The following is an 18,149-nucleotide window of genomic DNA, read 5'->3' on the forward strand; positions in this document are numbered from 1 at the left end:
AGACCTCACCTACAAAAAGATATTGACAAAATTGAACGGGTCCAAAGACGGGCTACAAGAATGGTGGAAGGTCTTAAGCATAAAACGTATTAATGAACTCAATCTGTGTAGTCTGGAGGACAGAAGGAAAATGGGGGACATGATCGAAACATTTAAATATGTTAAAGGGTTAAATAAGGTTCAGAAGGGAAGTATTTTTAATAGGAAAGTGAACACAAGAACAAGGGGACACAATTTGAAGTTAGTTGGGGGAAAGATCAAAAGCAACATGAGAAAATATTATTTTACTGAAAGAGTAGTAGACCCTTGGAACAAACTTCCAGCAGACGTGGTTGGTAAATCCACAGTAACTGAATTTAAACATGCCTGGGATAAACATATATCCATCCTAAGATAAAATACAAAAAATAGTATAAGGGCAGACTAGATGGATCATGAGGTCTTTTTCTGCCGTCAATCTTCTATGTTTCTATGTTTCCCATTTTTATTTTCAGAGTATGTGAATACATCAGCACTCTGGAACATGCCCATTTCAGTGATGGCACTTCTCAGCCACCTGTAACTATCACCCAAGCCCAGCAGGGGGCAGTAACACTTCAGGGTGAAGTTCAGGCTACAGACTCTCCCCAGGAACAGATTCTTGAGCAAGAAGCAGCCCTGAGAAACAATCCTGTCATCCAACCAATATCCATTCAGGATCTCATCAAAGAAAGCAGTAAGGGGAGAGCTTTTGATTTCCGGGGAGGCAGCCTGATGACCGGGAGCAGTGCTGCCAAGGCTATCCTCACCCTTTCTAATCAAGCTGACAGGTATTAGTAAAACAACGGATGTAGTTTTGGATATACAGTGTTCCCTCGATTTTCACAGATGCGTTCCGAGACCGCCCACAAAAGTCGAATTTCCATGAAGTAGAGATGTGGAAGTAAATACACTATTTTTGGCTATGAACAGTATCCCAAGCCTTCCCTTAACACTTTAAACCACTAAACTGCAATTTCTCATTCCCTTAGCAACCATTTAGATTATTACTCACCATGTTTATTTATTAAAGTTTATTTAAAAAAATATTTATTAAAGGCGGACGAAAGTTTGGCGATGATGTATGACGTCATCGGGCGGGAAAAACCGTGGTATAGGGAAAAAAGAGCAAAGTATTTTTTAATTAATATTTTTGAAAAACTGTGGTATAGCCGTTTCGCAAAGTTCGAACCCGCGAAAATCGAGGGATCACTGTTCTTACCATACTTTTTTTTTATAAGTTACTCGAGGTCAACAAAATCAAATTATTCCTTGCTAATCAGGACTATCAGAAATACCCCATGCCTTGTTGACTGAAGTGTCACCATTTTGCATTTCTTGGTACTATATCAGTGTGCTAAACTCTTGTCCATAGAGGAGGAGGGGGGAAATGGTAACATATGTCTGCTTAGTTGCTTATATGGAGTGAAGATTTGATAAGGAATGATATCTTCTGCCTCTTTCCATAAAGGCTTTTTGAAGATGCTGTGGACAAGCTGAATCTGGTAGCTTTGGGAGGTTTTCTATACCAGCTAAAAAAGGCCTCCCAATCTCAACTCTTCCAGTCAGTTACAGATACAGTTGATTATTCTTTGGCCATGCCAGGTATGCTTCTGGAACAGGTACCATTAACTTCTTTTTGGTTCTCATTATGGATGCAAAATTGTTAACAATACATCACTGACGGGTTCTTACTGGTTCAGCCCGATTTGGGCAAATCAGTAGTAGTGGTGGCGGAGTGCTTTGCCCACCCAGCAGAACGTCATCACGCGGGCTTCCGTTCCTGAGATAAATGAAACCCACCACTGCAATACATGTTCAAGAATGTTAATGATTTATTTATTTATTTTGTTTATTTAGTTGGGGGAAAGATCCAAAGCAACGTGAGAAAATATTATTTTACTGAAAGAGTAGTAGATCCTTGGAACAAACTTCCAGCAGACGTGGTTGGTAAATCCACAGTAACTGAATTTAAACATGCCTGGGATAAACATATATCCATTGTAAGATAAAATACAGGAAATAGTATAAGGGCAGACTAGATGGACCATGAGGTCTTTTTCTGCCGTCAGTCTTCTATGTTTCTATGTTTCTATTTTGTCCAATACACAATGAGAGTTTTACTGGGTATATATATATATATACACAGTAAAATACATGATGAGGGTTATAGAGGAGATATTCATAGTAAAATATATCTATGAAAGAATAGAAAAGAAGATATAGGAATAGAACATATCAATGAAAGAATAGAAGAAGAGATATAGGAATAGAAGAAAGGTATAGGAGATATAGGAGAGCAATAGGACAGGGGACGGAAGGCACTCTAGTCCACTTGTACTCGCCCCTTACTGACCTCTTAGGAATCTGGATAGGTCAACAGTAGATAATCTAAGGGTAAAGTGTTGGGGGTTTGGGGAGGACACTATGGAGTCCAGTAATGAGTTCCACGCTTCGACAACTCGGTTACTGAAGTCATATTTTTTACAGTCAAGTTTGGAGCAGTTAATATTAAGTTTAAATCTGTTGTGTGCTCTTGTGTTGTTGTGGTTGAAGCTGAACTAGTCGCCAACAGGCAGGACGTTGCAGCATATGATCTTGTGGTCAATACTTAGATCATTTTTAAGGCGTCTTAGTTCTAGGCTTTCTAGGCCCAGGATTGAAAGTCTAGTCTCGTAGGGTATTCTGTTTCGAGTGGAGGAGTGAAGGGCTCTTCTGGTGAAGTATCTTTGGACATTTTCAAGGGTGTTAATGTCTGAGATGCGATATGGGTTCCAAACAGATGATCTACACAGCTGCCAGTTCTGTGGCGATTCAGATTAAGAAGCTGGTCTTAACCTTCTAGATTTTCATCAGTCTGGAACTCATATTTCTACACATTATCAAAAACAATTACTGCCAACCTGCCTTCCACTGAGGACACTGCACGAGTCAAAAAGAGGGCCGTGAAAATGTTTACTGAACCCTTGCATCCTGGACATAAATTGCTTCAACTCATACCCTTAAAATGATGCTATAGAGCACCTCACACCAAGACAACTAGACACAAGAACAGTTTTTCCCCCCAACGCCATCGCTCTGCTAAAAAAATAATTCTCTCACCCACTGTCAACTATTCACTAAGGCTACATTACTATTATTGCTAGTCTTCTCATCGTTCCAATAAAGAATTCTGTTCTATTCATTCTTGTAGGAGAAATAAAATCCACTCAAGAAAGAAGAAGTGCCCTTCACTTGTTCCGTCTTGGAGGAGCCATGCTTCGAATTGTGAGGAGTAGAAAACGGCCTTTGCTCCATCTTATGCGCTGTTGGCACCTAGTGGCTCCTCATTTAGTGGAAGTGAGTGAAATTGGGCGTGGGAAGAGGAAAAATATAGAGTTTATACTATTTTCACATTGCATATTACATTATTATTTTATTTATTTAGACAAGTGAAAAATTGCCTTCAGCTTCCAGAAATTCAAATGCTGGAAGTCGATTTTTTTTTTTCCTCAACCTGTTTTATTACTAGAGGCCTTCTGGAATAGCCCTATTTTAACTATTCTTTGTAAGTTTATAAGAGTGGCGCCATCTTGCCTTCACATTTAAGTTGTTCCAAAGGAAGGAAAGAAGCTGCCACTAAGAACATCCGAGTCCAAATTCTCTTGTATTTGGCTTCCTGATAGGAGGGAATTGCCAGGTGCTTTCCATTCACCTGGATCAAGTGGATGCCTAAAATACCCACCTCCCAGATAGGTTTTCTAGGTAATAAACAGCATCCTAAATTGCACTTAGAAACCAATTGGCACCCTATACCATACCTATTACAGCAGCATTATGTGGCATTATCGTGACTGCACATATAAGCAGTCATACTTCGCATTAGTTGAAGTTTCCAAATGACCTAGTCCCATGTAGAACAAATTGTAATATTCCAGTCTGTAGATTGTGGTAGCTATCTTCAGAGCATCTAGTTTATTTATTTATTTATTGTTAGAGTTGAAAGGGACTATGAAGGCCATCGAGTTCAACCCCCTGCCCAAGCAGGAACCCTATAGTACACCAGTCAAGTGGCAGTTCAATCTTCTCTTAAAAATGTCCAGAGTGTTGGAGTTCACAACATCCGCTGGTAGGTTGTTCCATTGGTTGATCGCTCTGACCGTCAGGAAGTTCATCCTTATCTCCATGTTGAATCTCTCCTTGGTCAGCTTCCAGCCGTTGTTCCTCGTCCGGCCCTCTGGTGCCCTGAAGAATAAAGTGATCCCCTCCTCTCTGTGACATCCCCTCATATACTTGTAGACTGCTATCATGTCCGCTCTGGCCCTCCTTTTCTCCCCTGCACTGCTCGGAGAGTCCAATGTGGGTTGTTCTTCAGCCTCATTGGCAGGGAGTGAGTTAAAAATTAACATATTTATTATGTCCCGCCCACCTCTGCCTCCCCAGGTTCAGTCTTAAAAACTCAGTCATAGTGTAGGGACTATGAGTTTTCTTCTCTCGAAAGAGAGAATTTCTTTCTGGTTTTCTAACTAATGCTTTTTTCTTTCCCTTTTCTACAGGAGGAAGATTTCTACACCGAGAGCCACTGCCCTCTGGGGTATTGCTCTCCAACTCTTCAATCCCTGAGAGGCCACTGCTCTCCGGAGTATTGCCTTGAGGACAGGGATCGCTGGATTGGGGTCCCTGACGTCCACGTTCAGCCCCCCCTCCCTCCGTTTTCATCCAGCGCAACGATGCCCCCAGAATCGGTACTTACCGATCAAAGGGGATGGCAACAGCCAGGAATTTCCCCGAAGGGGAGATCAGCTGTTTGGCGGTCTAATTGAATTCCGCGGCCAAAACGCTTGCTGCTCGAAGCGGCACGGAGGAAAACAAACCGAAATGCCATCAGCTGTTTGGCGGTCTCCTTATCCTTCCGATTAAGTCGTTTGCCGCTCGAAGCGGCACAGAGGAAACGACAGCGGCAAAGACATCAGCTGTTTGGCAGTCTAGCCCCGGGCGAACAGAAAATTGCCGGGAGATCGGCAGCTGGAAAATCGGAGGACGGGGGGGGCAGCGACCATGCGGAAGTCGCTAACCGCCAGGGATTGCGCCCGCCATACTGAGACTTGATCTCCTGGGTCCCTTCAAGCCGTTTTTAAACCGGGCGTTTTTCCCGCCTGACGTCACGGCCGCCATTTTAAAGGCAACTGACGTGGCCAGTGAGTAGGCTGATTTACGGGCGCCATTTTGGAAGGGCGTTTCCAAGGCATCTAAGCCCCAAGAGGTTTCTGCCTGAGCCCTTAGCCAATCACAGGCAAGGGGACTTGATGACGTGGTTTGTAGGAGACGCAGAGGCTCCATTTCTGCCTTTACCCTCCATTGAGTAGCAGTCTTTTCTCTGTGATAATCTGTGAGTGATATCAATTATGTCTCAACCACAAACCAGCCCCAACGTTCCGGCGGTCTCATCAAAGGCTAAAAGTAAGGATAAGGGGCCCTCTTCAAAATCCAAAGGGAAGAGCTCTCAGTCCTCAACTGCCCTTAAGGAGGCTGAGGAGAAAATAAAGGCCCTCGAGGCCCAATTGGAAAAGGCAAAACCAAGACAGGGGCCTAGCCCCTCAGCCACAATTATCCCAGCTATTCACCAAAGCCCGCTGGGTCCACATGCCTTCCCAACAGCCACCTTTGAGGGGCCTACCTTTACAGGTGTTGGGGATCTTTCACCAGACCGCCCATTAAGCGCCCCCCCCACTGCCATCTGAGGGGCTTCAGAGGTCAGAATGGAGCAGGCCTGCTTCCCAACCTCCAGCAGCTGCAGCCACCTTTACTCCCACGGCAGCAGGACTCAGGGGGCTCGCAGATAACTGGCAGACCATGTCACCATCAGTACAAGACATGATAGCCTCAGCATACGCTCAGGGCATAGCAATTGGCGCCCAGCAGCACCAATCCCCACTACCACCTCGCCCCAGCAGGCAGGATATTTGGGCAGCTCCCACATCTGCCCCTTCTCTTCATGACTCCCTTCAGGAGGAGCAAGAAATAAGAGAGGCCCTCTCAGATTCAGAAAATGAGCTGTCAGAGGATGAAGCCACCTTACCTGAGCAACCAGTACTGACAGGCTTATTTAAAGCATCCCTTTACAGGGTTCTTTTGAACAAGGCCAGGACCACACTGACTTTGACAAGTGCCCAAAAGATAGCTGGCCAGGATGTGGGTATCCTACCCGCTGCTAGACTTATTAACGAACCTCAAAGGGAATCAGAAAATATCCCTGCAGTGCCTATATTTGCAGAAAACATAAAGAGGCCCTGGCAGCAACCAGCAGCAGCTCTGGGTCCCTCAGCACTGGACAAAAAGTTTTACTCCTTTGATCCAGAAATAGAGGATCTACTCCAGTATCCGTCGGTGGATACCCCAGTTACCTCATTAATATCTAATGCCCTGGTTCCATCGGAGTTGGCGGACGGCTTGCGGCCCGACGATAGGAAGGCTGAGAACCTGATTCGAAAAATGCATCAACTCTGCGCCTGGTCCTTGAGGGCTGCAATGGCGGCATCCTTCTTCAACCGGGCCTCAATCCTTTGGCTTCGCGATATCCTCCCCAGGCTTGGACCAGAGGACGCTCGCCTCCTCCAGGACATTAATAAATTGATCGCTTCCATGGAGTTTTCCGCCGATGCCACCTTGGCGGCTTCAAGGTTTTCATCCCGGGCCATGGCTACCAACCTTTCCACTCGACGCCTAATATGGCTCCTCTCATGGCAGGCGGACGCCAAATCGAAATGGTGCCTAGCAACCGCTCCCTATCAGGGGGCTAAACTCTTCGGAGAATCATTGGATCCAGTCCTAGTCGAGGACAAGGACAAGAAGAAGGTGCTACCGAGGTCGGCCAGGAGGCAAGAGAGGCGGGCGGCACCATATTACAGAAGGCAGTCCTTTCGGTCGGACGCGGCCGCGCCCGCAGCTACGAGCACCAGGACCTATGGACAGAGCTCCTACACGCAGCCATCCTTCAGGTCGGACAGAACCGGTTACGGAGACAGAAACCGACAGTTCCAGCAGTCCTGCAGACCTTTTCGGGGCAGGAACAGAGGAGGGTATCGTAAACAGAAATGACTCACCCATCGAAGTGCCCATAGGTGGACGCCTGCAGTCCTTCTCAGAATCCTGGGAGGCTATTTCCACCGACACTTGGGTGCTGGACACCGTGACGAACGGACTGCGAATCAACTTCTTACAGACCCCTCCAGACAGGTTTTTGCAATGCCCGACACTCTCTCAGCCGCAAAAACGGTCCCTGATTGCCCAGGAAGTACAACACCTTTTGGACATCGGGGCGATAGAACCGGTGCCACTCCAGCAACAAGGACTGGGATTCTACTCCATCGTGTTTGTGGTTCCCAAAGCATCCGGCGGTTGTCGACTGATTCTAAACCTCAAGCATCTGAACATCTACGTTCGCTACCAAAGATTCAAGATGCACTCTCTGCAGTCAATCCTGGCATCTATCAGGTGTCAGGACTGGATGACTTCCATCGACCTCAAAGAGGCGTATCTGCATGTACCGGTGCATCCGCATCATCGACGATTTCTCCGCTTTTGTATACAGGACCAGCATTTTCAGTACAAGGCCATGCCTTTCAGCCTTTCATCGGCCTCCAGAGCTTTCACCAAGCTCTTGGATGTGTTGACAGCCGACCTGAGAACCAGGTCCATACGTCTCATGGCCTACCTGGACGACATAATCGTCTTGTCCAGCAGTCCTCAACAGGCCAGGCTAGACCTTCAGCGGACAATAACTTCTCTAAAGACCTGCGGCTTCACGATCATCTACGCCAAAAGCCACCTGCGACCTACCAGGAGGTTATTACATCTTGGTACTCTGATAGACTCTGCAGCCGGGATCGTTTACCTGTCGTCAGAGAGGCAGCAGAGGGTGAGGATGCTGATAGCTTCCATTCAGCACCGCACCAGGGCCCCCTTGGCCCTTCTATCCCAGCTGCTGGGAGTCTTCATCTCCTGCATCGGCATCGTCCCATGGGCTCGGCTACACGCCCGCCCACTTCAATGGCTCCTCCTCCCCTTCCAAAGAGCACGCATGAGCCACTCCAAACACCTGGTGCATCTCACTTTGCCGGTCCGTCGCTCTCTGCCCTGGTGGACGTCTCCAGCGCTAACCAGAGGCTCTCCCTTCCTACACCATCGGGAGGTGACAATCACCACGGACGCGAGCATCTCCGGCTGGGGAGCACATTGCGGTTCCAGAGTGGCCCAGGGTCTCTGGACAGCGGACGACCTGAGGGACCCCAATATCAACCTGCTGGAACTAAGGGCAGTCTTCAAGGCACTCCAATCCTTTGCAGACAGGATAGAGGGACAGCACGTCCTTATCATGACGGACAACGTAGCGACAAGGGCCCATATAAATCATCAGGGAGGTACGAGGTCAGGCCGTTTGATGGAGGAAGCTCATTCCCTGATGTCTTGGGCGGAAACGCACCTGGTGTCGATCCAAGCAGAACACATCTCAGGATCAGACAACACTCAGGCGGATTGGTTGAGCCGCACAACAATCGACCCGGGGGAATGGTCATTGAACCCGGAGGTTTTTCAGGACATTGTACATCGTTACGGGGAATCGGTAGCGGACTTGTTCGCCACGCACCTCAACAACTAAGTGCCCCGGTTCTATTCCCGGTTCCCGTGCCCGGGAGCCGACCGTATCAATGCGCTCCTCTCCCCATGGCCAAGGGGACTGCTCTATGCCTTCCCTCTGACTTGCCTTCTACCCAGGGTAGTCTCCAAGATACTCTCAGAGCGGGCGGAGGTGATCCTTGTCGCCCCATTTTGGCCCAGGCGACCATGGTTCGCAGACCTCATGGACCTCTCAACCTCCCCTCCGTGGAGGATTCCATTCCACAGACTCTCCCTCACGCAGAGGTCGTTAGTGCACCCAGACCCCCAGTGGTGGAGACTTGCCGTGTGGAAATTGAGGGGGACCGCTTAAGGGGGGAATCTCTGTCGGAAAAGGTCATTCATACCATCCAATCGGCTCGACGCCCATCAACGACTCGCATTTATCAGGCGACATGGGCAGCGTTTTGTAGATTCTGCAGAGCTCGAGAGATCCCACCTCGCTCATCCTCCGTTTTGCATCTATTGGACTTCCTACAGAAGGGGCTAGACGAAGGGCTGACCCCAAACACCCTTCGCAGGCAGGTGGCAGCTATAGCCACGGTCTTAAGGCCAGACCCCCTTCCCCCAATCTCCCATCATCCATGGGTTAAAGACTTTCTCCGGGGGGCCTCAAACCTCTTCCCTCCGGTTATCCATCATTTCCCGTCCTGAGACTTGACCTTGGTCTTACAGGCCCTTACAGGACCACCATTTGAACCACTGAGAGAAATCACGCTTCACCTTTTATCAATCAAAGTGGCGTTCTTAGTGGCCATCACATCTGCTCGCAGGGTGTCGGAGCTTGCAGCGCTGTCAGTCCGGCCGGACCTTTGCGTGTTCCACCCGGATCGAGTTACTCTGCGGTTAGACCCCAGTTTTCTACCAAAAGTCAACACGAGATTTCATAGGTCTCAAGATATAATACTACCAGACTTTTGTACCCACGGCTCACACCCGTCAGTTTTACGCTGGCACAAAGTGGACGTCCGTAGAGCGCTAAAGATTTACATTCGACGGACCAACTCTTTCAGGAAATCAGAAGCGTTATTCGTTTCCTTCTTCCCAGGATCCATGGGCAACAGGGTGTCCTCTAAGACTATCAGTCGATGGATCCGGTCCTGCATCATGGAAGCATACAGGACACGAGGTACACCTTTACCAAGGACAATCACGGCTCACTCTACCAGAAGTGCAGCCACCACAGCCGCCTGGACCACACAGGCGTCGATCGATGACATCTGTCAGGCCGCAACCTGGGCGGCCCCCACGACTTTCATCAGACATTACCAGATAGACACTTTCGCTTCATCGGAAGCGGCCTTCGGTCGAAGAGTGCTGCAGCGGTTTTGTGTTCAGGCACCCCTGGTCCAGCCTAACCCGCCCTAGTTTGGTTGCTTGGGTATATCCCACATTGGACTCTCCGAGCAGTGCAGGGGAGAAGGACCGTTGAACTTACCTGAACGGTCTTCTCGCTGCACTGTGAGGAGAGTCCAAACCCTCCCGGCTTCTTGGCCCAGGGGTTCAGTACGTTGACAGTTATTTTCTTAGTTAATAAAGTTGGGTTTTTCCACTATTCCTTCGTTTTTATTGACTGAACCTGGGGAGGCAGAGGTGGGCGGGACATAATAAATACGTTAATTTTTAACTCAGTCCCTGCCAATGAGGCTGAAGAACAACCCACATTGGACTCTCCTCACAGTGCAGCGAGAAGACCGTTCAGGTAAGTTCAACGGTTCTTCTCTAGGCTATCCATGCCCAGTTCCCTCAGTCTCTCTTCGTAAGTCTTGGTTTCCAATCCCTTAATCATCTTGGTTGCTCTTTTTTGCACCTTCTCCAGAGTTTCAATGTCTCTTTTGAAGTGTGGTGACCAGAACTGAATACAGTACTCTAGGTACTGTACTCCAGTTAAGGTGCATAAAATAATCTGTGAAGGCCAATAAAATTATATAATAAAGATAATGCTCTAGGATGGGTTCCCTTTATGGCCTGTGGACTTCAGCTCCCAGAATTCCTGAACTAGCCATAAAGGAGCCATAGTTACACGCGCACACACCGTTCTAATGTAGGAGATTTTTCTCTAACTTAGTGCTTTCCAGATATATTGGCCTATAGTTTCTTCATCCACAAAATGGAAGAGGATGCAATAAATGTATTGCATTTATTAATACAAATACTAAATGGGGATGTTAAAATTTGGAAGACAACAGTTCTTGAGGAAACCATGTGAGGCAGTGAAGGGCTACCAACATTTTTACTACCACACTGTGGACGTGGCTTATGTAGGATGCCCTGCATTTTCTTTCATCTTTCAGTACAAATTGGGTGCTCTGAGGTGGAGCTCCATTTTTGCTGCCCCACTGTAGCCTGATGTGAGGTGACCTATACTGTTGTCATTTTCTGATATAATTGGCTTTTTAGTGTTTAATGAATCTATTTTACTTGCCTATTTGTGTATATAGTTATCAGTTCAGCTATAGCAGTGGTTCTCAACCTGGGGGTCAGGAGTCCTTTAGGGGTTGAACGACTGTTTCACAGGGTCGCCTAAGACCATTGGAAAAGGCAAATTCCCCATGGTGTTAGAACTAAAGCTTCTATTCTGGTGCCTTGGACCCAACCAATCACTCATTTACAGTGGGGGTGTCCCTATGACCTTCCTGACAATCAGCTTAAAGCTCTGTTGGGAGAATTGGCATTAGACTTCTGGTTGGGGGTCACCGCATATCAATTGAATGAATGAATGAACGAACAAACAAACAAACAAACAAACAAATAAATAAATAAATAAATAGAAAGACTGAGAGCCACTGAGCTATAGTATCCCATATATTTGGTGCATCTTACAATTATTATTTTTTGTGAATACAAATATTTTTGTCCCCAAGTTGAACTTGATATACAGCAGTCAAATTATATATAAAGAGTAAAGGTAAAGTCCCCCCGCCCCCCAGATGTGTGCTAACCATTTCTGGCTCTAGGGGTAGTGCTCATCTCTATTTCTAAGTTGAAGAGCCAGCACTGTCTGAAGACATCTCCGTGGTCATGTGGCAGGCTTGACTAAATGCCGAAGGCACACGGTGGTCCCTATTTTTTCTACTTGCTTTTTTTACATGCTTTCAAACTGCTAGATTAGCAGAAGCTGGGACAAGTAACATGAGACATTCTGTTACGTGGCACTAGGGATTTGAACTGCTGAAGTGCCAATCTTCTGAACGACAAGCTCAGCATCTTAGCCACTGAGCCACCGCGTCCCTATGTGGGGAATAAAAGAAGACAAAATGAAAATACAGTAACCAAATAATTAAATGACGACCTTCCTTAAGCTTAGATTCCTATTAGAAGGTCTATGTTTTCCTCAGTTTTCTTGCTCAAAATATTTTCTTATTAACAAAAATATTATTCATTTTGCCTCGAATTCTCTCGCTGCAGGCTGCCTGCCACAAAGAAACGCATGTTTCTCGGAAGGCTGTTTCTTTTATCCATGACATCCTGACAGAGGTTCTGACAGTCTGGAATGAGCCGCCTCATTTTCACTTCAACGAGGCCCTTTTCCGTCCCTTTGAGCGCATCATGCAGCTTGAACTTTGCGATGAGGACATTCAGGACCAGGCAAGCTAGATTTTGGTTAAGTAAGGAGGATCTGACCTTCAGGCTTTTAAGTCTTGGTTTTAAAAAAAAAATATGTGTCTAGCGCAATGATGGCGAACCTATGGCACGCGGAGCCATATCTGCTGGCACGTGAGCCGTTGCCCTAATTCAGCTCCCGCGTGGATGTGTGTGGCGACCAGATGATTTTTGGCTCACATAGAGGCTTGGGGAGGGTGTTATTGGCTTCCAGAGAGCCTCCAGGGGGATGGGGGAGGGCGTTTTTACCCTCCTCTGGCTCCAGGGAAGCCTGTGGAGCCTGTGGAGGGTGACACATGAGCCTACTGGGCCTATCAGAAGTTGTGAAACAGGCCATTTCTGGCCTCCAGAGGGCCTCTGGGAGGGTGGGGAAAGCTTTTTTTGCCCTCCCCAAGCATTGAATTATAGGTGTGCGCACTAGCACATGCGCAGTAGCATACACACACGCTCATTCTGTACCCAAGGGAAAAAAGTTTCACCATCACTGCTCTAGCGGATGCAATTTTGCATTTATTTATAGAAGTAGCAGTGGGCTGTTTGAAGTTACCACAGATATCTCCAAAACTACTTACAATCTGCTTTTGATATTATAATGACCTCACACAAGCTGTGTGGTCACATGATCATATTTTGGGCTCTGGGCAGCTGACTCACCTTTATGGCTATTTGCAGTATCTTGCAGTCACGCAACCACAATTTCTAACAGTTTTGCTGTTTTCCAGTTCCCAACAAAACAATTAGAAAAAATGATTTCTTTAACAACTACAGAATTTGCTTTTAACAGGATCAACATTATGTGTAACACATTACTGTGAATAGCTGAAATAGAAATATTGTGAGGAAATATAGAAATGATCAGTTGTAGAGATGTCCTACACAAAATTTTGTTTTGTTTTCAACTTATTTTATTGTATAATTTTTTAAATTTTACTTTATTTTATTAGTATTTACTAAGCTTGTATTCTGCTCATCACAGGACAAATATTTTTAGTATCATGATTAAAAACATATAGCTGATAAAGATGTTGATAGTAGTAATCCATATCCTGGTTTCTTTGATGTATACATATGCGATTCATAAAGCTGTAGTGCCATGTTTAGAACATTCCAGAATTTAGGGCTTTCATTTTTCAGGCACTCCTCAATTCAGTTTTAATGTTCATATTTCTCATATCTTTCCATATTGTCCTTACTACTATAGTGTATAAATTTACGTAGTAAATAACACAAATTTCATTATATGTCTGGAAATTCACCGAAGTTAGTGGATGTTGTGAGTCTGAACCACATGTTTTCTTTGTTAACAATCACCTCATACATGGTCACTTTCAGTTATGACAGCAATGAAAAACTAACTTTGATCTATTTTCACATTTATAACCTTCACCAATTTCTAAAGCGCAAAGTTGAAATAAGGTCACAAGCCCAGTTACTCATAAGCGTAGGTCCCAATGAGAGGCCTCTTTCTAATTCATTTCCTTGATCCCAGTGAGTGTGTTCTGAGCCTAGCTTAGTCTAGATCCAGCTTATCATTGTCTTTATGTTGGTTGTTTTCTTTGTAACGCTTTGGTGCTTCAATTATACCAGGTGGTCACATCTATAGGAGAACTGGTGGAGGTGTGCTCAACTCGAATTCAATCAGGCTGGAGACCATTGTTCAGTGCTTTGGAAACTGTGCGCAGCAGCGGCGGCAAATCAGAAGTTAAAGAGTATCTTGTTGGAGAATATTTGATGGGTGAGGTTCTCTCATTCTCTCTTCCCCCACCCCTTACTTCATGAATTAATTTCTGAAAAACAATCTGTTACAAAATACCAAAAAATACTGACTAACCCGGTAATACAAAACTTTGCTGCAAAATATGAAAAATAATCAAATATTTCTATTTGTAAATAAAGCTTGGTTTTTATTGCTTCAGTTTTTAGCATATTTCAGGAAAAATCTAATCTAGTATGATAAGCACTGATTTTTAAGAAATCTCTATTATCGTTATGCTTGATTTTGAAAGCTACACTTAAAGCCATCTAAACAATCCATATGATAACTGTGTCTTTAAATTTGGCGACTATTGATAGCCATTTCCACGCAATACTGTTTTTAGTCTCCAAAACCTCACAATTTCAGCATGAAAACAATCTATGCTTATCTTTGTTCCTACTGATCTCAAGGTGAATGAATGCCGTGCCTATTGTTCACTGTAGCTAATCAACAGGACCATGCATATCATCAGATTATTCTTACACTATTAGGGCTGCAATCAGAATTCAAAGTTCCTGTTTTGTTCGGTATAGACAAATATATGTTTGTTGAATATCTCTTGGTTTAATTTGGCATTGGAAACATTACATTATGCTGGAGTCCTAAGTACACTTGCATAAACCTGCTTGGGACTTAACTGTGGGGCATAATTTTAAAATGCAGAGGGTATACTTCAAAATAAGTCCACAACAAATCACATTAGGTGTTCTGAAGCCATTCAACCTCTAGAAGATGGAACATTTTGTAATCATCTAAATATTTTGTCTCTTAGGAAAATGCCAGGCTCCAGTGTTTGATGTCTTCGAAGCTTTCCTAAATACCGACAACATCCAAGTTTTTGCAAATGCAGCCACCAGTTACATCATATGTCTTATGAAGTTTGTCAAAGGATTGGGTAAAACTCTTTTGGGCAAATTTTATGTCATATAAGGATTTATGTTGGTTGAAACAGATGGCAAACAGTGGGTACTGGAGAATAGCCAACACCAAGAACTATTTCTGAATGCAGTTAAAGCAGCAATAATTTGTTATTTTCTTTTAATGAATGTGGAAATACCAGCTCTGTGATTTATGGAAGTGGATCCATATAGAACTTTTATGATGTTCTGTGGCCATCCATTCCTACCGCCATAACTTTCCAAGAATGCTGGAGAACATTTTCATTGTATTTTAGATATCTATTTTGCTGTTTTCTGGAGACTACCATTTCCTATATTATACCTTCAATTAGCATTCATTAACTATTGTAGGAGAGTTTTTTGCAGCTTTCCTATTACTCTAAATTCAGAATTGGCTAGGCTCTAAAACCCAGGAGTGCAGACAATTGGTACACTTGCTGAAGATTAACAAGATGGCCAGCATATTTATTTTTATTTTTAGCAGCTTTAGTTTATAATACAAAATATAAAGGTACATAAGCAAATAGTAGGGAAGAAAAGGGAGGAAAGGGGGAAGAAAGAATTGTCGAAAAGAAAAGAGAAAAAATGGTGTAGATTTCCAACTCCCTTTGGTACACTAGAATAAGGTATTAACATCAAACCTCAACTTTTTACTTTTGCATGATAGTATCAATTAGCCATTTCTATAACAACAAATCTATATAGTCAAGAAAACCCGAAATCAAAGTTTCTTCCACCTCAAGCACAAAGTGCAGAAGTGGTTTCCAAATAGAAACAAAAATACTTATATTCCTTTATTTGATCCAAACAGTCAATTTAGCCATCTCTGCTAACTCCATCAACATTTGTGGCATTTATTAGAGAATAAATATAAAAGTTAAAAACAAAAGTAGATGAGTGAAATACAAGAAATGTATTAATAGAGTTAAATAAATTGTGAAGAGTATTGTCATAATATTAGATATTTAATGTATTGGTATAAAGCTAGAAATAGATTAAATAAGAACATGGCTATAAACTTTAACTGTTATTGCACAAAACATTTGTATCCCAACGACACACTGTTTAGTGAAAGATATAGCACATGGGCTCTCCAGCATTATATTTGATCCCTGAACCAAGCCAACAATTTCTGTGTATACTCCCAAGCACTTTTTCTGCCTCCCCCTACATGTTGATGCTTTGAAATTCTGTTTTATTTCTGTGCCTGAATTAAACCTTTCTGGATTTGATTGACACACAGTTCATAACAGCAATAGTCTTTTAATCTATCATGTGTCAACCTTTCCTTTCTCTCCTCACAGGGGAAGCAGACTGCAAGGATATTGGTGACTGTACATCAGGATACCCCTCTACAGATCTGTGCCTTCCTGCACTTGATTATCTCAGGAAGTGTTCCCAGGTGGGCGGAATGAAGCCGCATTGATTCAGCTGTCAGTCCATCAAGGCACTTAAATTAGTCCCTAATCAGAAGCTCTTACACACAGTCAGACTTTCATGTGCATTGAAGACCTGGCTTAGTAGAGAGGGCTACATATTCAAATCTCAAGTGATACATTCCAGACTGAAATAGTGTCGGCTTCCCCCATTGTTTTTTTTTTTAATGCCACATTGTTCACTCCTAGGTGTGTAAAGTGGGAGAGGAGTTTAACACTTGCATTCTGTTTGTCACATTTACGGTTACATTTCCAAGTAATTATCATTATGTTGTAAGCACATGGTCAGAAAAGGGCCAGTGAAATTAAAATCACAGTGAAAATAGAAGAATATTGTTTCAAAGTTATGTGATGGTCCATATTCTCCATTCTCATATTTAGCATCATTTTCTTATCTGTACCTAATCATTGCTTGGATTGTATGACTGGATGGTATAACTGTTTTATAATGGGTTTTATAATTGTTTTTAATATTAGATTTCTGCTTTGTATTTGTTTTGAGCCGCTCCGAGTCTTCAGAGAGGCGCGGCATATAAGTCTAGTAAATAATAATAATAATTATTATTATTATTATTATTATTATTATTATTATTATTATTATAGAAACATAGAAAATTGACGACAGAAAAAAACCTCATGGTCCATCTGCCCTTATACTATTTCCTGTATTTTATCTTAGGATGGATATATGTTTATCCCAGGCATGTTTAAATTCAGGTACTGTGGATTTACCAACCACGTATGGTGGAAATTTGTTCCAAGGATCTACTACTCTTTCAGTAAAATAATATTATATTATTATTGCTGTAGTTCATTCTAACCAGCTAGACCAGTGATGATGAACCTATGGCATGGGTGCTAGCACGTGAGCCATTGCCCTAGCTCAGCTCTAACGTGCATGTGTGTGTGTCGGCCAGCTAATTTTTGTCTCACACAGAGGCTCTGAGAGGGCACTTTCGGCTTCCAGAGGGCCTCTGCGGGGATGGGAGGCGTTTTTACCCTCCCCTGGCTCCAGGGAAGCCTTTGGAGCCTAGGGAGAGCAAAACATGACCATAGTGAGCCCACCAGAAGTTAGAAAACAGTCCATTCTGGCCTCCAGAGGGTCTCTGCGGGGTGCAGGAAGCTGTTTTCGCCCTCCCCAGGCATTGAATTGTGGGTATGGACATTCGCGCATGCACAATAGTGCGTGTGCATGCTCTTTCAGCACCCGAGGGGAAAAAGGTTCGCCATCACTGAGCTAGACTATCAAAAAGTTTTTAAAAAAATATTTTAGCAGAATGTTTTTTAAAATATGTATCTTAATGTCTTGATATGCCAATGGAAATCCCAAATGAATCACACTATGTCCATCCCTTTTTAGCTACTTGCCAAAATCTACAAAATGCCCTTGAAGCCTATTTTTCTCAGTGGGAAATTTGCTAACTTACCCCAAAAGATCCAGGAACGATCCGCGAGCAGCGAGGATGGCATTGAATGTGTCCTTTCGGAGTTTGACGATGACACAGGTAAGCAAATGTGGTGCCTTAACAATGCCATATGAAGTTCAACAGATAGATTAAAATTGATTACGCTATTTTTCAGAGTATAAGATGCAGATTCCCCCCACCCCCAAAAAAGAGGGTGAAAATCTGTGTGCGTCTTATACTCTGAATGTAGCCCCATCTAGTCTCTAAAACAGAAGTTCCAGAGGCTGAAAAAGGCCTATGAAACGGAGCTTCAGAAAAATAGCCTCTGAAATTCATGTTTCAGAGGCAGGGGGGAAAAGCAATGAACCTGTTACTA

At 44.0% G+C, this 18,149-nt stretch overlaps 1 protein-coding gene across 1 annotated transcript in view; it reads left to right on the top strand.

Annotated features, from left to right (window-relative positions):
* ARFGEF3 (ARFGEF family member 3) overlaps positions 1-18,149 on the top strand; it is a 112,798-nt gene that overhangs the window by 63,092 nt on the left and 31,557 nt on the right. The window contains exons 19-26 of the mRNA XM_070733582.1: positions 495-809; positions 1,490-1,623; positions 3,212-3,357; positions 12,082-12,261; positions 13,864-14,011; positions 14,805-14,927; positions 16,236-16,333; positions 17,728-17,872. Of these exons, the coding sequence (XP_070589683.1) occupies positions 495-809; positions 1,490-1,623; positions 3,212-3,357; positions 12,082-12,261; positions 13,864-14,011; positions 14,805-14,927; positions 16,236-16,333; positions 17,728-17,872 (1,289 nt within the window). The remainder of the gene's footprint in view (positions 1-494; positions 810-1,489; positions 1,624-3,211; positions 3,358-12,081; positions 12,262-13,863; positions 14,012-14,804; positions 14,928-16,235; positions 16,334-17,727; positions 17,873-18,149) is intronic.

This window comes from Erythrolamprus reginae, chromosome 1 (assembly GCF_031021105.1).
Source record: "Erythrolamprus reginae isolate rEryReg1 chromosome 1, rEryReg1.hap1, whole genome shotgun sequence".
Taxonomy (NCBI): domain Eukaryota; kingdom Metazoa; phylum Chordata; class Lepidosauria; order Squamata; family Dipsadidae; genus Erythrolamprus; species Erythrolamprus reginae.